Source organism: Oryctolagus cuniculus, chromosome 3 (genome assembly GCF_964237555.1).
Source record: "Oryctolagus cuniculus chromosome 3, mOryCun1.1, whole genome shotgun sequence".
In the NCBI taxonomy this organism is placed as follows: domain Eukaryota; kingdom Metazoa; phylum Chordata; class Mammalia; order Lagomorpha; family Leporidae; genus Oryctolagus; species Oryctolagus cuniculus.
Genome location: NC_091434.1, coordinates 98,252,006 through 98,276,951, shown reverse-complemented (window position 1 = coordinate 98,276,951; position 24,946 = coordinate 98,252,006). Strand labels below are relative to the sequence as shown.

At 37.8% G+C, this 24,946-nt stretch overlaps 1 protein-coding gene across 19 annotated transcripts in view; it reads right to left on the bottom strand.

Annotated features, from left to right (window-relative positions):
• Positions 1-24,946, bottom strand: part of GTDC1 (glycosyltransferase like domain containing 1) — a 434,789-nt gene that overhangs the window by 279,069 nt on the left and 130,774 nt on the right. For 18 of the 19 annotated variants that reach the window (XM_051848726.2, XM_070070977.1, XM_070070979.1 and 15 more), the window contains one exon: positions 24,188-24,387. In XM_051848726.2, the coding sequence (XP_051704686.2) occupies positions 24,188-24,366 (179 nt within the window). In that variant the 5' untranslated portion in view covers positions 24,367-24,387. Of the gene's footprint in view, positions 1-24,063; positions 24,388-24,946 lie in introns of all 19 variants that reach the window. The other variant, XM_070070984.1, reaches the window with a different exon arrangement.

Here is a 24,946-nt window from a genome sequence, read left to right as displayed (position 1 = left end):
GGCCCTAAATCCAGTAACATCCATCCATGTAAAATGAAGAAAGGACATAAGAGGAACATAGGGGAAATGGTCAGTGATAACGAGAGACTGGAGTAATACAGCTGCACAACAAATAATGTTCAAGAGCGCAGGAAGCAGCCAGAAGCTAGAAGGAGGCAAGCAAGGCTCTTCCTTAGCCTTCAGAGGGAGCATGGCCCTGCAGACACTTGATTTTGGACTTCAAGGCTCTGGAACTGTGAGATTTTGTTGTCACAGCACCTAAGGAAATTAATACAGATGGTCACATCAGTACAAGAGACAGCCAGGCAAATAAAAGACATTAAAATACTTCCAAGAAATATATATGATCTTAGTGAAACCTAAAGACTGGCAACATCTGATCTTTGCTAAAATGTTAAGTTTTTATGACATTGAAAAGTAGTGTTTTTGGATGGGATAAACTACAAGCTGCTCTATCTTAACCACCTATCATTAATTTATTCTCTGAAAAGAAACAATCCAGTTAACTTCTGAACATGTCATGTTCCTACCCTATTAAGTGAGATCTAACTAATTTACCATACAAGATTGCAAAAAACATTAACGATATTATGCTGAATTCTTTGCAAATGGTAATTACAATAATTATAATGCATGTATGTATACACATATATAGACAGACAGATAGTTTTGGGGATAGGTAAAGTGTGGATACGGACTGAGAGCAACAAAATTTCCTGAAACTTCAAGCAATAATTAGATCTTACCTCTATCCCATCTATAGACTGAAACATAAGAAATTATTTCAAAAATAAATTTTATCTGTTTATATAAATCTCTTAAAGAGTAAAAACAAAAGTATAAAGTAGGAGCATTCCCGAGAAGATATTTTTGTGCTCATATTAAAAAATGAAAACTACTAATACAAAACAGCTATCTGTCCATTTAGTTTTTTCTTCATTTAGCAGGAACATTTAACCTCTTCAATAAGCTTTTATGTGGACAGAAAGTTTCACAGTACTATAATTACCCCATAAAAATAACAAAACAAAAGGAAAGGAAATACCTGGCAAGTGAAACAAAGTTAAAAGAATTTGAGTTATATTTATGCCTATAATATTGAACTGATTAAGATAAAATATAATAATAGAAATTACTCTCCTTGGTACTAAGCCCTGCTAGCATACTTTAGGCAAGTTTTCTCAATCCTGGCTTTGATTCGCAATAGAAAGACTGGCAGTGCATTTAACAGAAATTGTGATGCCCAGGGTCCACCTAGCACAGGACTGGTTCCTATGGCAGCACATGGACTTTCTTCTTCCAGACCAGTCACTGGGCACTATTCACCCAATACAATGCAATCTGTATGATGGAAGAAAAGAAGCCAAGTGAATCCAAACCACTAAAGATACTAACGGAGTAACGGAGCCACCAAAGGAACATGGGCTAATCATTTCTCAAAAAGCACCATCCCTTAGCTCTGTAAGCCAAAGAAAACTTTTATTACATTAGCATTGCTTACACAGCATGATGAGCATACTCTGGACTCTGGGAGAGTGCCTCATCTTTTCTTCATTTTTGGTATTTCATAGTAAATATAGTAGTTTAAAGTAAGATGCATTTTGTGATATTAAAGAATGAGTTGGGGTTTTATTTTTCCAGACATTTTATCTTTGGGAGATGCACAATACAATATGTAAAGCCACAAATGGAATATCTGGTATTTGCTTCAATACAGTCTGGGGTGGGAAAGAGGTAAACAAAGTTTAAATACAAGATTGGCCACTCTATCATAACTGTTAAGGAATAACTGGGTTATTATCTCTTTCTGCTGCTTTGTATATGTTTAAAATTTTCCATAATGTGCTCATTTGTTCAAATGGAAAATAGAAAAACTCAGTGTACATACAATAAACCAGCTATCTTAGCAAGAATACAGAAAATACTTATGACGGCTGGGACTGCCCCAAGTAAAGGACCAGGTGGTCATGCTTCAATCATAGGAATAAGAATTTACTTATTGGAAAAATACCTGGCAGTCAGTAAAATATTTAAGTAACTAAATGATGGTGATATCTAAGATATTTTCGCTCATAAAAATTGCTGGGAGATGGGTGAAGCAAAGGAATCCAGGAAGTGCCTTTTATAACACCTCAAACATAACATGGGTGAAAATATTATATCCAAAAAAATACATTCCAAGGGCTTTATCTTAGCTGGGATAATATAGTAAGCCACTAATAAACATTGATGCATCGATAAGAATTAGGTCAAACAAACTATTTGCGGGGAATAGATCATGATAAAAGCAGCATTTTTTGTGTGTGAGGTAGAAGGAACATGGCAAATAAAACACAAAGAAGAGTTAGTGGGGTACCCTTCTAAAGGATAGTTCAAAAGGGAAATAAAGGCCAAAAGCATACAACTTGAAAAACACTGATTTCCCATTTCTACAAAGTAAATCATACGTATTGAAGAAGGGGTGAGTCCACGGGCAGGCTCACCATCATAACTACCACTGTTCCTCCTAGTCACAGCCTCTCAAAATTTTTACACTTCCCAAAAGGTCCCAGGTTCTAACACTATACAAGAAACTCATGTCTAATGACTCAAGTTTTCTCATTGCACTTGTATTCCCCAAATGAGAGTGTTTCTGCCAGGGAACCAGAAAACAGTAACAGTTTTGTGCACAGTGTCAATGTATGACAGAAAAAAAAAATCCCAGGAATTCTTTTATAGTTCCCATTGTTATCTTAAGTTCTGTCTAATGTGCTTCATATTGATGACAGCCATTTCTGTGTTGTGGTGCAGTGGGTTAAGCTATCACCTGGGATGCATGTATCCTATACTGGAATGCCTGGGACTGACTACTGTCTCTGCTTCTGATTTAGTTTCCTGTTAATGAACTCTGAGAGGCAGCAGATGATGGCTCAAGTATGTGGATCATTGCCTCTTGGAGATTAAACCAGTAAATAGAAGATATCTCCCTCTCTCTCTCTCTCTCTCTCTCCCCCTCTCTTTCTCTCTCTCTCTCTCCCCCCCTTCCTCCCCCCCTCCTTCCCTCCCTCTGCCTTTCAAATAAATTCTACTAATGCATAATAAAAGTATTGAGCAACTACTGTAGGCAGGCAGAACCTTGCAATGTGCAGGGTAACAGGAAAAGGAGAACAGAAGTACAGAACCTTGCAAAGCAATCACTAAATACCAAATCTTAAGAACTAGAAAATCAGCTATCATTCTTTTTTCTCTGTATATAAATACAACTGGAATACTACACACAGCTGAAAGTACATGTCTTAGGAGTTTTATTGATATTTCTTAGTATCACATTATTTATTCATTCTTCATTCTGAAAGCTAAGAATTAAACTCTGGAAATGTGGTAAAAAGATAAAGTCTCCACCCTCAGGGAACTTACAAAAAATAAAATATTTCCTGAATAAATCCATGATGATCTTTGATTATAAAAGTTCAAGAGGAGGGCAATACTAAATATCATAAGATACCAAAATAACCCTAAAGCATTCTTTGGCTATTTGCTTTTCAATCTCACACGCTTAAGAATTTGAGAGTTAATTATCTGTTACTTTATAACTTTTTCCCTTTTTTACTGATCTATTCATGGGTCTCTCTCTCTCTCTCTCTCTTCCAATCCCTCCCTTCCTCCCTCCCTCTCCCTCTGTCCCTCTCACCATTACTAATACTGTCCAAGAATAACAGAATAAGTTATACTACTTTGCAATGACACAGAGTAAAACATTAAGAGCTGCTCTGCTGATATACTTGAAGTAAAGAGTGAACGAAGTGAATGGCAAGATGATTCAGAATGCTCTGAGAGAGGAAGCAGGGTCGTGGGGAGTGAGGAGTGACTATCTTAGGTCAACTCTTTTACCAGTTATCAGAAAGAATTAGAGTCTAAAAAGGAGGGGTCAAATGAGCTGATGAGGCACCACCACTGCAACAAGCTGCTCAAATACATCTCTCAGATTTATGTATGTATGTATGTATGTATATATATACACACACACACATAGATAAAAACAAGAATCTACTAATACAGAAAAAATGGAACACTAACTTATACAAGGTCTTTTCAAAAATGATTGCTTTCAGCATACTTGGTAGGATACAAGTTTCAGAAACACAAGTTTTAGCTATCTGTTGCACTACAGGGGGACCCCAGTTACTAATAATATGTTATCTATTTCAAAAGGGCTAAAATTGACTTGTAATTTTCTCACCACACAACAAACAGGTAGATTGGTGAAATGGTGGACATGTTAATTACCCTGATTAAATCTTGCCATAATGTATAGGTAGGTCAAAAATCACATTGTACCACATAAATGTACTTAATTCCAATTTGCCAATTAAATATGAATAATAAAAGTATTAAAGATATATTCAATATAAATAATCTACACTAATGAGATGGTTGGTGGCACAGCTGACTTGAAATGGCTAATTTCTATTCTATTCACAATTTCTACTATGAACACGAAACTTTTACTATGCTTACTAAAATTCATATCAATTTAAAGAATATATATTAGAACATTCATTTTTATTTATGTAATATTTTGGAAGTTATGTTATTTTGTTGTTTTTTTATTGAATTTGATAAAATATTTAAAAATGTTAAATCTAAAACACTAAATTTTCTCATGTGCAGACATTCACATAATTCTTTTCCTTGGGGCTTAAATAAAGACATGATGTGACATATGTGAAATAACCACTTTGTGTTAGAAAGTTAGTCATTCTATCACAGGCATGAAATGATATTCCTTATAAAGGCAACTAGCAATGTCAGAACTTCAGACACCTAGACATCATTTTTCTCTAAAATTTCTTTAGTCATTTATTAGATACAGGGCAATTCAATCACCTTTCATTTTACCTTTTTCATCCACTGAACTGATTCAAGTGCCTTATTAGACTAATATTACTAGAAAAAAATGAATCAATAGTGAAATGCTCTTAATTCAATTTCCTATATATAAACATAAATATGACCACTATTTTAATTCATTATTACTACCTACTGCAATATTTAATTAATTGCTGTTACTTAGCTATAATTCAAAATTGATGGCAAGACAGAAATAAGTTAAAGAGAGAAAAAAATCTGTAAATAATATTCCTTCTTTCATTTCTTCCCCTGCATCATTATAACTCTCAAATTACCTGACACTGAAGGAGAAATGTAACAATACATTACGGTTTAGGGCCAAAAATTCTTTAAGCACTATGTTTTCACTAAAGTATTAATTCTATGTCTTTTCTCCTACTCACATTTTAAAATAAAGCCTAGAGATTAATAACTTCACAAAGCAAATCCCTTAGAAAAACAAGTCCTAACTAAAAGTATTTAAACTTGAAAATTATATTTTACTAGTTTATAAAATATTTTTGAAAGATCATTTCATTTGATGCTCACAACAATCCCTGAAAATGAAAGGGAAGAATATTTTTATTTTCATCATTTTGCAGATGAACTCACAAAATCAGAGTGCTTTGCTCCTAATATAGGTGAAAAAGTGGACTGGGCTCTGAATTCAGTTCCTCTTTCTGGACCTGTGCTCTTTCCTAGGTCCTCAAAAGCCTCAAGTCAAATTCACATTGAATGGGTACAAGAGTGACCATCAAAACCCGCCACATGTTCCTAGGAATGTCCAAACATTGAAGATTTGAATTCAGACTGTGTGCAGCAATATTTTAAATGAGGATTAGTTACTCTCTATGTCTTAATCTGTGGTTTGGATTTGTGAACAAATACATTAGTTATTAAAACAAAATACTTGGCAGAAAAACCTCATACTGCATGCCTACAAAAAATAGAAGTCATTCTTGGTTAGATGTGTTTATCAGCTACCAAAAGAAAAGTATGACAAATACAAAAGTAAAACAGAAATTTGGGTAAATGTTGATGAACACAAACTAAATATCCAAAGTTGCAAATGTGGAAATACTGATTCAGAAGATATTGTTTCATTACGCACTACTGGAAAGAAGACTTGGTGACTCATATAGATAAATTTGGAGAGCAAGGACTTCTTCCCTCCCCATTGTGAAGTGTAAAAGTACCAAACACAACCAGGTTGTAGTGTGTTACTTCAGAGATTTCCCAGCACGTTTCTAAAATATAAGAAATATCAAGTTTGCAACTATTCACATCCATCGTCAGTCTAAATCCTTGACTGTTACCTTTTCTTCTGTACTATAAAACAGCCGTAATGGAATATACATATCATGAATTCTATAACTGGACATATTCAATATATGAAAGGTTTATCATCAAAAATCATACTATCCAATAAAGTTTGGAACATAAAAGCAAAGAAACATTAATAATGCAAATTCCTTAGTATCTGGGGCCAGAGAAGACTGAAAGATGCCTTATCAAAAAGGCAACTTCTACTCATCAAAACTTGCTTTTTCAATACTTCTAAGAGTCTGGGACTCACCACAACGCCTCTCAGATTTAGACATCTAATCCGAAACTGCGTTTTTAATACTGGTTAATAGGTGTAAAACATATACATGCTGAACATATTAAAGAACAGAAGTTTTCTTGGAGCCTTTTTCCCTGGAAAAATAAATAAATAAAATTCAACACAGTTCAAGTGGATCACTACCATCTGACAGGATTATATTTAAAATAAAACTGACTGAAAGAAGGCAAATGTTAAGGTCATGGTTCTAAAAGCCTAAATGTTTTTCAGGTAGTTCAACTCTAAAATCACCAGTATTTCTACTTATTTTTATATATGAATGTATGTATGTATGTATATCTTCTAGTTTCCTCTACTAGTTCTAAATACCAAATCAGACAAGGAAAACTATTACTTACACGAACTGAACTTAAAGATTAAAAAACACTCAAATTTCATTTAACCTCTGCTTCTCTTACTCTACCAAAAATACTGTAAATAAAATGAGTGTCATCAAATATCTTTAAAGACTTAGAAAAATAAGAATATTGCTTAAACTAATTGCTTAGTCCTCTCAGTCACTTTATAAATCTCTTCATTTCCACTAGTTATAATGAAATAGTAAGTCAAGGAACCCCAAAAATTTGCAACAGTGGTACTGAGTATTGCTTGGTTTCCTAATAACAAAATCTCCTAGAAAATGATATTAAAAAATCTTTTCCCATAAAAGTGAGTTGATTTCTGTTTTTAAAAGTTAAAAATTCCCTTTGAGAAAACTGATGACACTCAGCAATATTACAAAATGAAGGCTAAAATCATTACATTTGAAGGAAAAAAATCATAATACAATACAGATACATACTATACAATATGTAAATAATATGTCCTGAATTATATTGGATTTCATAACTATGTTTTCATTACATTTAATTTATAATAGAGAAAATCACAAAAGCTGTTTCACATCTTTCATTTTCTAAAATTCTTGGAAACCACTAAAACAGTCTGTATACAGATAAATATCTGTATCAATACTGTATACTGTGGGGAGCAACTGGGAGCAACCCAGACTAGACTAAGTTACTGGAATTAAGACTTATTCTATGCATCTGCTCTCCCACAATATGGCGCTGAGAAGGGAGAAACAGCTTCTACACAGCTGCCTCCAGTTCAACCAATAAACTGTAGGACCTGCTCCTGATTGGAGGAGAGCAGCGTACTCGGCGTGTGGGTAGCAGAGTTGGGATTGGTGGAAGAGGACTATAAAGGAGGAGAGAGACAACATGCACCAGGAACATCTAAGGGGAACATCTATCTGAAGGAACACCTGTGCAGCCCCCGAGAGAGCCGGCCGGCGGTGTGCCGCTCCCCCGCGGAAGTGGGGAAAGTGGCTAGGGGGAACCGCCCTTCCACGGAGGTGGAAGGGTCGGTAGCCAACCCGGGAAGAACCAGCAGCAAACCCGGGGAGGGCCGAGCAGACAAAAGAACAGCGCAGGGTCCTGTGTCGTTCCTCCACGAAGAGGGGGAGCGACAGTATACATAGAGAAATTATGACCTAACATCCTTCACATCTTAGATCTACCATTGTAGTGAACTACAGGTTAGCAGGTATGAGGAATTTTCCCAGAAATATGTACATGACAGCTTTAGAAATATTGACTTGGTGAACATCATCTGAGTAGTCCAAAAAAGTAGAACTGTATCCAAGAGAAGAAATTTACCTCCTATCATTTGTGTCTGGTACATAGTTCATCAAATGCATTTCTGCTATTCTAGCCCACTGAGGAAGAAACTGGCTTTTCTAAACTACATGCCAATAGTGGCAACTTCAAGCTTACTCACACATTCTCACTTGGTGAAATAGCAAATGAATTCTCTAGATGCACCTAATACCTTGCTTGACTTGGGGTTGGGAAAGAAGAGGGGTTGTAAGTTTCAGAAGTTAATATCAAATAATGAATTCTTTATTTACTGATTGTGTATATATGATTAAACTTAAATAGGAGAAAAGAGCCAGTATTACAGCAATTTTTAACTTATTCCTTTAGTTACTATTTTATTTGAGAGACAGAGCACCCATCTACTAATTCACTTCTCAAATGCCCATAATGGCCAGGGCACCTGGGTCAAAGCCAGGAGCTGGGAATCAATCTAGTTCTCCCTTGTGGGCAGGAGGAACTCAACCACACAAGCTATCTTTGCTGTCTCCCAAGGTGTGCACTAGCAGCAAGCTAGAATTGAGAGCAAATCTGGGCCTTGAATCCAGACATTCTGATACTGGATGCAGGTAATCCAGCAAGCTTCTTAACCACTAGGCCAAACACTTGCCCCACATTACATTTTTTAAAGTAAGCTTTATTACATTTAAGTACATAGACTAACTTAAAGTGTTTCCAAAGCAAACTCATTGAGCCAATGTAATTAAGTAAACTGAGTAATTTACAATTAGCATTATATGAAGCAGGTTGAGATGCTGCTTGTGATGATGGCATCCCAAATTGGAATGCCAGTGTGAATCCCACCTACTCCAATTCTGATCCAACTTCCTAGAAAGCAGTGGATGACAGCCCAAGTACTTGGGTCTCTTCCATTCATTCAAGAGACCAGGATGGAGATTCTGGCTTCTAGCTTGGACTTGATCCAGGCTTGGCTGCTGCATACATTAAGGAAGTGAATCAGCAGATTCAAGACCTTGATCTTTGCCTAAATAAATAAATATTTACAATAATATAAACAATTATAACTGAAATTACTTTGTGACCTCACTGATTTTTTTTCCTTCACTGAGTTCTGACTAAATTAACTTATAAACTGAATTCTTTTTTTTTTCATTGACAGAATAAGTAAAAATTTCAGTTCAGGACCCACACAAATCCATGACTAGTGAAATGCAAACAACCCAAATTTCATTCACATTGCTAGTTCCTTTCCGACTTCCACCTCTACTTTCATGTTTCTCATTAAAAATATATTTCTAAACCAGATGTTTGAATCCAAGGACCATATTTCTCTTCCTCTATGCTGTCAGTCCATACTGATGTAGTAATTGTCCTATCCACTTTTTCTTAACTCACTCCCACATTTGACTATAGTACTCCTCATGGTTTTGGCTACAAAACATGTATGGTTGCCCTTCCTTTTTTTAACTTTTATTTAATAAATTTCCAAAGTACAGTTTATGGATTACAATGGCTCCCCCCCCCCATAACTTCCCTCCCACCCGCAACCCTCCCATCTCCTGCTCCCTCTCCCATTCCATTCGCATCATGATCCATTTTCAATTATCTTTATATACATAAGATCAATTCAGTATAAATTAGGTAAAGATTTCAACAGTTTGCATCCACACTGAAACACAAAGTGTAAAGTACTGTTTGAGTACTAGTTATACCGTTAATTCACATAGTACAACACATTAAGGACAGAGATCCTACACGGGGAGTAAGTGTACAGTGACTCCTGTTGTTGATTTTAACAATTGACACTCTTGTTTATGGCGTCAGTGATCATCTGAGAGTCTTGTCATGAGCTGCCAAGGCTATGCACGCCTCTTGAGTTTGCCAACTCTGATCTTATTTAGACAAGGCCATAGTCAAAGTGGAAGTTCTCTCCTCCCTTCAGAGAAAGGCACCTCCTTCTTTGATGGCCCGTTCTTTCTGCTGGGATCTCACTCACAGAGATCTTTTATTTAGGTGTTTTTTTTGTTGTTTTTTTTTGTTTTGTTTTGTTTTGTTTTTGTTTTTGTTTTTTGCCACAGTGTCTTGGCTTTCCATGCCTGAAATACTCTCATGGGCTTTTTAGCCAGATCTGAATGCCTTAAGGGCTGATTCTGAGGCCAGAGTGCTGTTTAGGGCAACTGCCATTCTATGAGTCTGCTGTGTATCTCGCTTCCCATGTTGGATTGTTCTCTCCTTTTTAATTCTATCAGTTAGTATTAGCAGACACTAGCCTTGTTTATGTGACCTCTTTGACTCTTAATCCTATCATTATGACAAATTATGAACTGAAATTGATCACTTGGACTAGTGAGATGGCATTGGTACATACCACCTTGATGAGATTGAATTGGAATCCCCTGGCACGTTTCTAACTCTACTGTTTGGGGCAAGTCTGATTGAGCATGTCCCAAATTGTACATCTTGTATTTAACAGAGATCACTTTTCAGTTAAATTTAAACACCTAAGAATAATTGTGTGTTAATAAAAGAGTTCAACCAATAGTATTAAGTAGGACAAAAAAAATACTAAAAATTAAGTTGTTCCTCAACAATCAGGACAAGGGCTGATCAAGTCACTGTTTCTCATAGTGTCCATTTCACTTCAACAGGTTTTCTTTTTGGTGCTCAGTTAGTTGTCACCAATCAGGGAGAACATATGATATTTGTCCCTTTGGGACTGGCTTATTTCACTCAGCATGATGTTTTCCAGAGTCCTCCATTTTGTTGTAAATGACCGGATTTCATTGTTTTTTACTGCTGCATAGTATTCTATAGAGTACATGTTCATAATTTCTTTATCTAGTCTGTTGATGGGCATTTAGGTTGATTCCAGGTCTTAGCTATTGTGAATTGAGCTGCAATAAACAGTAAGCTGCAGACAGCTTTTTTGTTTGCTAATTTAATTTCCTTTGGGTAAATTCCAAGGAGTGGGATGGCTGGGTTGTATGGTAGGGTTATATTCAGGTTTCTAAGGAATCTCCAAACTGACTTCCATAGTGGCTTAACCAGTTTGCATTCCGACCAACATTGGGTTAGTGTCCCTTTTCCCCCACATCCTCACCAGCATCTGTTGTTGGTAGATTTCTGTATGTGAGCTATTCTGACAGGGGTGAGGTGAAACCTCATTGTGGTTTGATTTGCATTTCCCTGATAGTTAGTGATCCTGAAGATTTTTTCATGTGTCTGTTGGTCATTTGGATTTCGTCTTTTGAAAAATGTCTATTGAGGTCCTTGGCCCATATGAAAAGCTTAAATATTTGCAGTAGCAAAGCAAAATACCTCTTTGGGGCAAATTCTAATCTCCCATTTATCCTGATAGATTTTTTCTTTCTTTTTTACTTTGTTTTTAAATATTTATTCATTTGTTTGAATGGCAGACTTACAGAGAGAGCAGTAGAGCAGAGAGAGATCTTCCATCTACTGGTTCACTCCCCAAGTGTCTGTAATGGCCATAGCTGGGCCATTATGAAGCCAAAAGCCAGGAGTTTCTTCCAGATATCCCACATACATGCAGGGGCCCAAGCACTTGGGCAAACTCCCACTGCTTTCCCAAGCAGGGAGCTTGATTGGAAATGGAGTAGACAAGACTTGAACTTGCACCCATATGGGATGCTGGCACTGCAGCAGAGGCTTTACCCACTATACCACAGCCTCAGCCCCTACAATGATAGTTTCTACATAATAAATTAAAATGACACCATTCATGGGTAGTCATTGCAAAATCTAAAAACCCGAAAACACAAACACACAAAATTATTTAAAATATCAGAGGTACAATGTGGATTCAAGAAAACTTCTTGAACAAAGAATCACTTTTTTCCTAGAAACACTTTTTCAAAGGGCAAATTCCAATTAAAAAATTATTTTGCTTTATCAAAATTTACATACTGGTTGATGACTGCTATCATAGTATGATTAATAAAACCCATAAAAATAAATGAGTAAATGTGTTTGGAATCCTTTATTGACATAAAACTGAGTAACACAAACCCTTAAATGTTTAAGAAGTTTCTATGGGGGCTGGTGCTGTGGCATAGAGGGTAAAGCTGCTGCCTGCAGGGCCAGCATCCTATATGGGTGCTAGTTCGAGACCCAGCTGCTCCTCTTCTGATTCAGCTCCCTGCTAGTGTGCCGGGGAAAGCAATGGAGGATGGCCCAAGTACTTGGGCACCTATACTCCCATGGAAGACTTGGATAAAGCTTCTGACTCCTGGCTTCATCCTGGCTCAACCCTGGCTGTTGTGGCCATTTGGGAGCAAACTAATGGATGGAAGACCTCTCTCTCTCCCTCTGCCTCTCTGTAACTCTGCCTTTCAAATACATAAATATTTAAAAAAAGAAAAAAGAAGAAGTTTCTATGTAGAAGAGATGATTTCCCTAAACAGATGATACTGGTACTGACAAGAGAAAAAAAAAAGAGCAAATCAGAAAGCCAATTACAATCATATTTTCTTTTCATTTCCCAAGCCCATGAAGTCATTAATTCCACCATATTCACTAAGCAGTTACTACCTGCTAGGTACCATACTCCTGGGAATAGAATGGTAAACAAAGCCATATACGGGCCTTGTTATCATTAAATTTAGACTCATTGGAGAGTAAAAAAAAAAAAATCAAGCAAACAAAATAAATACAAGTTATAAAATGATAGAGTAGGGGAAGGAGCTGAACTAACGATGTATTTTACACAGGGCACTCAGGGAAGCCTCGCTGAAGGCTGGACTTGAAGGACAGGAAGGAGAAAGCGATGAACAACACATGGTTTGGAGAGGAAGTGTGAGCGTTACCTGTGAAGGGACCAGCAAGTAGTAACAGAACATTTCAGAATGAGTAAACATGGCCAATGCTGGCTGCTACGGTCGATGAACAAGTCTGAGCCAAAGGCGAAGGGAGATGAGGTTGCAGAAGCAGGCAGGGCCCAAATCAGTCACTACAGAAAACTCCTGTGTGTAATCTGGGGTTTAACAGGTGTAAGAAGTCACTGATGTCTCTCCATCAGGGATCAGTAAATCAAGACTATGAGTATCAGCAAATGAACAAGGGTACTAAGCTTTCTTTCAGTTAACAAAGTGTTCACTGAGTGCTTTTTATGTGCTGGCACTGTATGTCCAAATGTGTTAAATCTGACTCCATAGCGCCAGTGCTAGCACATGCACTGGGTCTTCGTAAATACTGAAGAAGGAAGAAAATAGTGCACACAAGCTTTAAAAAGTCCAACACTTAGGTAGCCCAGGGAAATCACAGTCAAAGCTTCTGCCTCCAAGGCTCTCACAACCACACATATTCAACAGGAACTGACCCTCAAAAGGGGAGAAGCTGAATTTTTATCATCTGTATAAGACGGTGAACAAAGAAAAATATAAAACAGACCTTACAGGCTTTAGGACAACATTCTTAAGGAAGATAAAAGGATGAAATGGACAGGAAGGCTCTCCTGCGGGCAGCTGCACTGACTCAGCAGTTATCTTGAATGAATAACTTACTGGAGAGACCAGCAAGGCAAACACGTGGCTGAACGCCAGAGCCTGCCCCACAGAGGATACAGAAAGGGAATATGGAGAAGAATAAGTCATTTAATGTCATGTACAGGACAGTGGTTCCCAGAGAGGGGTAAAAATCCAACTCTGACCCGGGAGAGTAAGAGTAAGTATGAAAGCTGCCTTTTAAGAAGGAAAAATGTGCAAAGAAAAGGACAACAGAGTATCTACATCATACCTTCAGAGGCCCCAACTACAGAGACTGGCACTCGTGTATACCCTGAGAAACACCTTAATAAAAGCAGAATAACTTTCTCAAATAATGTGGAGATGGAAACAATTAAAATCATTTCACTTTCCAAATGTTGTTTCCCATGCTATGGGGACTAACCATGTTGAAGACATTCAACACCTGAGAACAACTGATTCCAAGTGCTGTAAAAATCAGACTAACAATTTCAATTTTCACATCACAAACATGCAAGTTATACATAGAAGCAAAATTATAATAGTTCTTACTCTACAGTCAGAGCTCTTTATACAAAAGTGTATTTTGCATCCAACTGAGGGATAGGTTTGTTGCCCCCTTATTTTGTTTGCCTTTTCCATTCAATTCATTAAAAATAATGATTATCTCCCCTCTGTAAAAGTGTAATAAGCACCCAGTTTGTCTTAAAAAATAGCTGTCAAATTTCAGAGGTTAAATGTACAGGAGATTTACCCTAGAGGTCTTTACAGCCCAGAGTGTATTCAAAATAATGTCTTGTTATTCCACAGGAACAATTACCCAGGGATTGTATAGAATCTAACATGTGCTACTTTATTTTATTTCTTGAATAAGCTAGAAGGTATATTAAAAACACACACTTGAAGTTGCACCGCAGTACTTAACTCCTTGGAAGCAGTGGCTTCACAGTGTGTGCTACTTATTCAAACACTCTGAATGAGCAGATTTTGGTGTGAATAAACTATGAACTCCATAACAAGAAAAATATCCTACCCACCCCCAGTTACTGAAATATTTTACTTTTTGAGAGTACTGACAAAGAAACACACAAATAAGTGAAAAACATGAAGCATGGAAACCAGCCTTTACAAAGTGTAACAGGTTTGAATTCTAGTTTGCAAAGAAGTGTGTGTGTTTGTGAGTGTATGTGTAAAAGACAGTGAGAAAGGGAAAGGAGATAGAGAGACAGAAACCAACCGAATAGTTATTTGGTTTGCAGAATCATTCTATTTCTGCAGTGTTGTGGTCAGCTACATTTTCAACATAAAATCCAGATGGCTAAACTGAAAAATACTGTCCCTCAAAGGAAACTTCACTGAGACAAAATCCTGCAGAGGAAGCCAGAAAGGCCACGCCAATCTAGAAGGCTGCTGTGTGTGCTGGCTAACCAGGACACCAAGACTGGTATGCAACACACCAAAATAAAAAGTCTCAGCCAGCTCTCCTAAATAGAGCAGACACACACTGGTGACACTGTGGGATGCTACACTGCACCTAATGACAAAGTTATACAGGGTCAGAATATCACCCAAAACATAAGCAGTGCACACAACTGGGAATGGTATCAGCCTACTGACCTGGGCAGTAACAGAATGATGCCCCCAGCCAAGTTCATAAACCATATAGAGAACTTCAAAGTCTATCAGTTTGAGGATAATGTGGGAATGGCAGGGACTGTGCACCCTAAACAAAGACTGTTACTTGTGTCTTTGTGAGTCTACCCTATGAAAAAGCGAGCGTCATACGTATTCTCTTATCTGTATTTTAAGGAAAAATCTCAAAAGAAGAAAGTGTAAATGATCTGTGACTGCTAAGGCTAAAAACTAAAGGAAGACAGACTGAGAAAAAAACAAGATCATCAGACTCACAGGCATAGAAGAGAGTCTGGTTTCTCATCTCCAAGCTCCAACCACATTCAAGAACTGTAACGCTTCTCTCAACCAGGAGAAGCACCAAGTACAACTCTAACTATAGAATCACATAATATATTTTAATAAAGAAGGTATTTAGATTTAATTTACCCTGCTTCCACAGTGAATTGCGATAGCATGGTGGTTAGGAGTAGGGTTTAAAAAGAACAAATGCGTCTACGGCCATACCACCCTGAACACGCCCGATCTCGTCTGATCTCGGAAAAAGAACAAATGCAGGGCCAGCGCTGTGGCATAGCAGGTAAAATTGCCACCTGCAGTGCCGGCATCCCATATTGGCACCGTTTCCATTCCCGGCTGCTCCACTTCCAATCCAGCTCTCTGCTATGGCCTGGAAAAGCAATGGAAGATGGCCCAAGTCCTTGGGCCCCTGCACCCATTGGGGAGACCTGGAAGAAGCTCCAGGATCCTAGTTTCAGATTGGCCCAGCTCCACCCATTGCGGCCACTGGGGTGTGAACCAGCAGATGGAAGATCTCTCTCTCTCTCTCTCTCCCTCCCTCCCTCCCTCCCTCCCTCTCTGTAACTCTGCCTTTCAAATACATTAATAAATAAATATTAAAAAAAAAAAAAAAAAGCATGGTGCTGTGGCGTAGTAGGCTAAGCCTCCGCCTGTGGCACCAGGTCCATATGGGCACGGGTTTGTGTGTTAGCTGCTCCTCTTCCCATCCGGCTCTCTCCTAATGGCCTGGGAAAGCAGTGGAAGGTGGCCCAAGTGCTTGGGCCCATGTACCCATGTGGGAGACCCCAAAGGAGCCCCTGGTTCCTGCTTCAGATCGGCCCAGCTCAAGCCGTTACAGCTCTGGCCTTTGCAGCCATTTGGGGAGTGAACCAGCGGATGGGAGACCTATGTTTGTCTCTCCCTCTCCCTTTCTGTAACACTCTCTCTCTCTCTCTCAAATAAATAAATAAAATCATTATTAATAAATTTAAAGAAACAGAATAAACACTATATGATCTTTTCAGGTGTCCAGACTTGAGGTCAAATGACATATTCATGACTAACTAGAAAGTTAATTCTCGTCAGCCCCGCGGCTCACTAGGCTAATCCTCCACCTTGCGGCGCCGGCACACCGGGTTCTAGTCCCAGTCGGGGCGCCGGATTCTGTCCTGGTTGCCCCTCTTCCAGGCCAGCTCTCTGCTGTGGCCAGGGAGTGCAGTGGAGGATGGCCCAAGTGCTTGGGCCCTGCACCCGTATGGGAGACTAGGATGGAAGATCCCCTCTCTCTCTCTCTCTCTGTCTCTCTCACTATCTCTCTCTCTCTCTCCACCTCTCTAACTTTCAAATAAGTAGACAAAAAAAAAAGAAAGAAAGAAAGAAAGTTAATTCTCAAAGTACAAGCAAGTTAATTTGCAAAGCTTCAGTTCGCTCCTCTGTAACATCAGGATGACAATATCTAAGTTACAGGATTGTGGAATGCCTACATGGTAAGTGTTCAAAATGTTAGCCATGTTCAACAGGGATCACATTTCAGTTAATTTTCAACACTTAAGAATAACTGTGCATCAATTACAGATCTAAACCAGTCATATTAAGTAGAACAGATAAAAAAACTACTAAGAGGGATAATGTATTAAGTTGTTCATTAACATTCAGGGCCATGCTGATCAAGCCACCATTTCCCATAGTGTCCACCTCACTCCAACAGGTTTCCCTCTTGGTGTTCAGAATGGGAGAGGGAAGAGATGTATAATTTGGGACATGCTCAGGCTGACTTGCCCCAAGTGGTGGAGTTGGAAGCATACCAGGGGATTCCAATTCAATCCCATCGAGGTGGCATGTACCAATGCCATCTCACTGTTCCAGGTGATCAGTTTCAGTTCACAGTTGGTCATGGTGAAGGGACTGGGAGTCTAAGGGAGCACATAGACAAGTCTAGTACCTCCTAATGCTAACTGATGGAGTAAATAAAGGGGAGAGTGATCCAACATGGGAAGTGAGATACTCAGCAGACTCATAGAATGGCAGATGTCCTAAATAGCACTCTGGCCTCAGAATCAGCCCTAAAGGCATTCAGAGCTGGCTGAAGAGCTCATGAGAGTATTTCAGGCATGGAAAGCCAAGACACTGTGGCAAAAGATCTCTGCGAGTGAGATCCCAGTGGAAAGAACAGGTCATCAAAGAAGGAGGTACCTTTCTCTGAAGGGAGGAGAGAACCTCCACTTTGACTATGACCTTGTCTTGTCTAAACAAGATAAGAGTCGGAGAACTCAGAGGGCTTCCATAGCCTTGGAAACTCATGACTGGAGCATAGGGAGATTACTGATGCCATAGACAGGAGTGTCAATTGGTAAAGTCAACAACAGGAGTCACTGTGCACTTACTCCTCATGTAGGATCTCTATCCTTAATGTGCTGTGCATTGAGATTTAATGCTATAACGAGTACTCAAACAATATATTTCACTTTGTGTTTCTATGGGGGTGCAAACTGTTGAAATCTTTACTTAATGCATACTAAACTGATCTTCTGTAAAAAAAAAAAAAAAGAAAAGAAAAAAAGAAATTATCAATTCCCAACTTGACTCTCACTGGGATTAAACATGACAATAGGTCTGCTCTGATTTCATCATCATTTAAAAAAAAATCATCTATTATTTTTCACTTTATGTTTCTGTGTGGGAGCAAACTGTTGAAATCCATACTTAATGTATACTAAGCTGATCTTCTGTATATTAAGATAATCGAAAATGAATCTTGATGTAAATGGAAGGGGAGAGGGAGTGGGAAAGGGGAGGATTGTGGGTGGGAGGGACGGTATGGGGGGGAAGCCATTGTAATCCATAAGTCGTACTTTGGAAAATTATATACATTAAATAAAAGTTTAAAAAAAAAAAAAAAAAAAATGTTAGCTACTAGTATTATTATTTAATCCCATTAAATCTAATTCAGGTTACTAAAGTGACTACCCTATGTATGTCTAATAATACTTCATCTATTAGAAAAGTCTTATTAAGTCAACACTTACTTTTATACTACCAACTGTAATGCACAATAATAAAAAGGTGTTTTCATGATTAAAACAGCATTAAATTATCCTGCAAAGTACATACTAATAAAAGCAGATGGGGGCAGGTGGGGGCAGATGCTGCTTGGGGTGCCCACATCCTGTAATGAACTGCCTGGTTCAAATCCTGGCTATTCCACTTCCCATCCAGTTTCCTTCATTGCACACCCTGGGAAGCAGCAGCAAAGAGCTCAGGTGCTTGGGTCCCTGCCACTCACGTGAGAGACCCAAATTCCTGCTCCTGGCTTCAGTCAAGCCCAGCCCTGGCTGTTGAAGGCATCTGCAGAGTGAAACAGCGAACTGAAATGTCACTGTGTCTCTCTGTCTGGGTTCCAGATAAAATGAAAATAATAATAACCATCATAAAGGGCAATTTACAACTAAGGTTTTATTAAATTATTCAAATATTTGTATAAAGATAAACATTCAAAATAAGATATAAATGTCAAGGAAAGAAAAATTTTAATTAGGAATTTACAAAAGAAAATTTTTTGAGAAACCACCACCTTAGCAATTCACTTATACTCATTGGTTTACCCATACTTTGTTCACAAGGGCCAGCATTAAGCAAAAAACATACACATATGGCACTCACATCATCTAAAAATGCTCATTTCCTCAAAGAGAGTTATATTCAATGTTTCATAGAGAAGAGTTCATTAGAGAAAAAAAAATCACACTTTTCATGACCACAATATGCTTAATGAAAGAACTCAGTTTTGGTACCTTTAAAGAAAAAGGCAAATCATAGTTGAAAAAAGGAATAATCAAATATCATCTTAGCTTTAGTTTCCCTTTCTGCATCACTTACCTGATTGAACATTCTATCAACTCATGTTCTGTCCAACCACTGGCTTTCCTTACTGCCCCACAGACATTAATAAAAGGTAGAATGGGGAGGCAAGATATCATAATGATGATCATTATTTGGATTTATGTGGCTAGAAGAAATAGAAAATTCAAAAGAGCAGATGCTCAATTTCATGAAACAGAAGTTTGGAAAGAGGCAGGGTGACATGGGGAAGAAAACCAACCTTGCACACAGTCCTTATCTCCTTCTTTACACTGAATATTTAGCTAATGAGTCAACATTTTAAATGATTATGCATCCACTCAGATTTTCTATTTCATTTTGAATGAGATTTCATAAGTTATGTTTTTCTGAGAAATTACCCATTTTGTCCAAGTTTTCAAGTGTATTGCCATAATAAGTACTCAAAGCATGTCTTCTTTTTGCTGTGTCTGTAGTTACTTTTATTCTAAAATTTATTTGTGCTTTTTATTTAAAAATATCAACCTAACAATAGTTTATCCATTTTATTATTTCAAAGTAACTATTAGTTTATCTCATTATGTATTTGCTTTCAATTCCACAACTTCTACTTATTGTTTCCTCTTCTGCTTACTGTTCATTTCCAGTACAACTCCTAGATCGAACTGAGAGGAACCCTGGCTGGAGTTGCAAGCTTTTGGAGGACCTTGCATATAATAAACAAACAAAAAAAACTAAAAATAAATTTATTAAAGAAGATACAGATGTAGCTATCAATCTGGATGCAGTGCACTTTGTAATATGCCTATTGTGTAATATGCAATATGAGTTCTTTGTGATCAAGATTTTTGGTTTCCTGACATTCTGCACATACTTCAGAAGGATTTCACCGAGCTGTGAAAATCACTTGTGAAGAACTGCTCCAGGCCTGCTGTGTGCATGGCAGAGTGGCTGCTCCCTCAACAAGCGGCTACAGACACCAACAGAAGGAAGTTGGCCAGGGATGTGGGCAGAGCCCTGACAACCTCTGCCACAATCTTCCCTGGGCAACTATTTTTATTCATTTCTACAACACTCTTCCACCAGTTCATTCTATGCCTCCCTTTCTTTATATCAAAGACCGCGTGTAGTAAGACTACTGAGCACCTTACTTTTTTATTACTTAACTTTTCTGGAGAGCCTTCTCTAAGACTACACAAAAAGCTTGCTCCTTCATGTTAGAGCTGCACAATATTCCACTTCAAGAATGTAAAAACTTATAGAACAAGTCACCTTTATGAAAACTAGACAACCAGGGCTCTGAAGCTACCTCACCACTCCAATTTCTAGATCCTCCTTCATGTAGGGCCCCTACAGATTTCTCTTATTTTGCTCAGCTGCAGACTTAAAAAGAAATTAGTTATTAGTTCATGAAGCATTTCCAGATTTTTAAAGACACAGCATTTCTTTCGGGTAACTTGGTAGTTATATTGTCCAAAATAGTCTCTCTAACCTTCCACAGCCCATCTGTGGCAATCCAGGTGTTCCTTGTCTTTGTACTTCATCATTGCAGACTTCATAACTTCAGTCAAATGCAGGAAAGGGTTTTCTCTTTTTATAGATAAAATAACAAAAAAAGCAAGTGATGCGGTCATCTACTTAACTCTAATTTGCCACAACTGGAGGACTTACCAATCCTAACTGCAAGAAAGGCCTGCAAAAGAAGGAGACCTTCACTATGGAACAAGATGGACCATGCTTCCTTTCCAGGGCTGGGAACTGAGCCACCCCGAAGAAAATTTTGACTCAGTTAACAAGAACAGTGGCCCTTAAATGGGCAGCCCAGCCATGAGTATCTGCCACACTTCTTCAGACAGAAGAAAAATCTAACTGTAAGCATGTTGGTGCAAAAAAAAAAAAAAAAAAAAAAAAAAAAAATTTAAGTAACAGCGAATTTTTAGTTCAATAAAGACACTGTAGGAAGAAATTTTAATGAAATACCCATTGATGGCTACTGTAAGATACATTCTAAAAATAAAAATAAAAATGATTGATTCTGAGATAAATGACACACTTTAGAATACAAACTTTAAGGCCTACATTCAGGTCTTATCCCCAGAAACTTTTTCTACATTTTGCAGAGTTTTCAATAAGTACTAATTACTACTGGAAAAATAATTTGTTGAGCTTTTGTAATCTATTATAAAATGGAATAGCTCCAATGTGAATCATTATGTATTCTTTTAGCTGTTTTGGATAAAACAGAATCCAACTGGTTAATTACACTGTTAACATCTATTCTTTTAATAGTAGAATGTTTTCTGGACAATAAGCTCATAACAGTGACAGCTACATATGCAGCAGCCAAAAAAATAACATCTGTACCTACAATGAAGTTCTTCTTGTCAGACATGTTCCTATTTGTTCAGAGTAATCTGCATAATAGGCATTATTTTTTTTCTTTATTTGACAGATAGAGTTAGTGAGAGAGAGAGAGAGAAAGAGAAAGGTCTTCCCTCCGTTGGTTCACTCCAAAAATGGCCGCTATGGCCGGAGCTACGCCAATCCAAAGCCAGGAGCCAGGTGCTTCTTCCTGGTCTCACATGCGGGTGCAGGGGCCCAAGCACCTGAGCCATCCTCCACTGCTTTCCCGGGCCATAGCACAGAGCTGGACTGGAAGAGGAGCAACCGGGACTAGAACCGGTGCCCATATGGAAGCCAGCGCCACAGGCGGAGGATTAACCAAGTGAGCCACGGCACCACCCCAGTAGGCATTATTAGTACTGAATAATTTTACCTGTGTGAATTCTGATGATTTACTGGACAAATGTACAAAGAGAATAAGCAATTGGGAAGCAAAGTCTTTTCAATCTTTATAAATCTCCACAGTGATCAGATCTATGCTGTTTAACAAAAGGCTATTCTTGTACTTTGATCTAAGATTGAGTAATCATATTTTCTAATTTAGTTTAGGTTTTCAAGCTGCAGCTAACTTTCCAAAATATTCAGAAAAATTTTTGGTATAGAGCAGATGAAATATCTTTGGTCAAATACAACTGTAAGTTAAACTGGCAAGATGTGCCTTTGGATGGTATCTGATTAGATTAATGAAGTTCACTGCCCAGATTAAATGGCTGATCTTGGAAGATATCAGTGTTTGGAATTGAAAGTCATGGCTATTGTTGAACAATATTTTATATAATGATCTTTCAGAAATCCACCTCTCATATAAGACTGCTTCCAGAAGCATTATGACGTTTATTCTCAATCGCTATGGGCTCTAATAGGAGTGAGGAAGCGATGTGCTATAAAGTGTTTGTTTGCATGCTATCCACAGACACATGTGTGACACAATAATTTAATTCCGAAAAGCTGCATAATCAAAATAATCAAGGAGTAGATATGGTTCATTTCAATGTTCAAATCACTGTAGAAATGTATTATATTCAATGGTAATGTTAAATGAAAATGTGCCATACACTAAACCAGATTACTTGACCTTAAGTAATATAATACAACTGGTGCTGTGAAAACACTATTAAATGAGATGTGAAAGCAACTATAAGCAGTCACATTTTAACACAGCAATAGTCTTGTCATTGCCTTTATAACTTTTACATAAATACATTCACTGACATTTCTCATTCTATTAGTGAATCAACAATACTCATTTTGTTATAGCAGAATATGAAACATTAAATTATGTAAGGAAGTATACACATTAGATTTTTAAAATTCCAAATTCTCAATATTCACTAAAATATATTTTGCACTTAAAATCCTAAGCAATGTCACTTCATTGTTCACTGCTATCACAGATGACAGAGTTCTAGGAGATGATCCATGGTCTTCACACACAAAATTGGTTATTTCCTGAGTCCCCCGATTACTACTGAGAAGAGCAACCTGCTTTTAAATCACCAGCTGCTATATCTTCTGTGGCCAGTCCACTTTAGAAGCAGTAGATGAGTATGGCTACTGGGGGCCAAGGTGGGCACTGCAGCTTTGCAAGGCAACCTTGCTCAAACAATCCGTCTGCCCTAACTCCTTTAATGTAAGCATGGCACTCCTCACTCCTGCCTAACCTAGTGCAGTTACACAGAGAGGGTTCCAGAACCAAAATAAAATGAAGTATGTGAATCTCAATAGGACAGACTTCTACTATTTAACAATCAAGAGACACCCAGCAGTAGATGTGAATAGAGAACAAGGAGGGAATAAATGGTCAAGAGGATTCTATCCTAACCTGCAACTGTAACTAGTCCATCTTCTTCACCTTTCAAGTGTGTCCCGTAAAGCTCCTTCAAACAGGTGCCCTTTTTTCCTACTTTCTAACAAATCAGAATTCAAATTAGAGGTCTATGTCCCAACAATCATCCTACAAGAATAAGTCAAAGGTTACCAACTCTGCAAACTCTCCTTTAGTTTGCCAGTCAAAATCAACTTCTCCACCTTTCCTTCTGTCATTGCGTTTATACATCTATCTCTACCTCAACATACTTAAAGCCTTGGTCACATCCATCTTCAATCCTGGCTACTATTACACAACAGACACAATAAACAACACTAGTATCGTATGCTCACTACAAAAGGCTTTGGAGGTTTTGAGGGGGAAAAAATGTGCTCAAGACCAGGTAATTCTCAGGTGAAAAAAAAATGTCACTCATTGACACAAGAATATAAGACAAAATCACAAGACACATGGACTCTTATTTTAAATAAGACTACTTTCCTATGGATCAGGTTGTCTGTACATCAGTACCTTCTGCAATCATAACAGCCAGTTCCACTGCTGGAGAAATTGTCAGTGATGCCAAAAGAGAGACAACAATGTGATAACAGGAGCACTGAAAATAAGCTGCATCTGCATGCTGAGTTCTAATCACCTGTAACGCTCACTGACGGGAACATTCTGAGAGAAGTACAGAGCCGAAGTCCGTGCTCTCCAGTGCCATTTCTTTGCAGGAAGGGTGTAAAGAACACAGTCTTCTAACTCTTCTTGGAGCAGGTCCACCAGCTGTTTATGGGAGCCTCCATAGAATGCCTCAATGATAAGAATACTCATTGGCCCCTTCAAATCTTCAGTCTAGACAACAAGCAAAAACAAAATAAAAACAAACATATTTTCAAATATATAACACATAAAATTTAACAAATGAAAACACAAATAATTTACTCACATATTTTTAAAAATAGGCTTATTCCCTTTTTTAAAAAGTACACAATACCAATCAAAATACCAAAGATATTCTTCTCAGATCTGGAAAAAATGATGCTGAAATTCATATGGAAGCACAAGAGACCTCGAATAGCTAAAGCAATATTGTAAAATAAAAACAAAGCCGGAGTCATCACAATACCAGCATTCAGGACATACCTGTTGAAGTGAAATGGTCACTATGAGAAACAATGATTTGATCAGCCCTTGTCATGACTGTTGAGGAACAACTTAATACTTTATTCCTTTTAGTATTTTTTTGTTCTACTTAATACCATAGGTAGAACTCTTTAATTAACACACAATTATTCTTAGGTGTTTAAATTTAACTGAAAAGTGATCTCTGTTAAATGTAAGAGTGGGAATAAGAGAGGGAGGAGATGTACAGTTCAGCACATGCTCAATTGGAATTACCCCTAATGGTAGA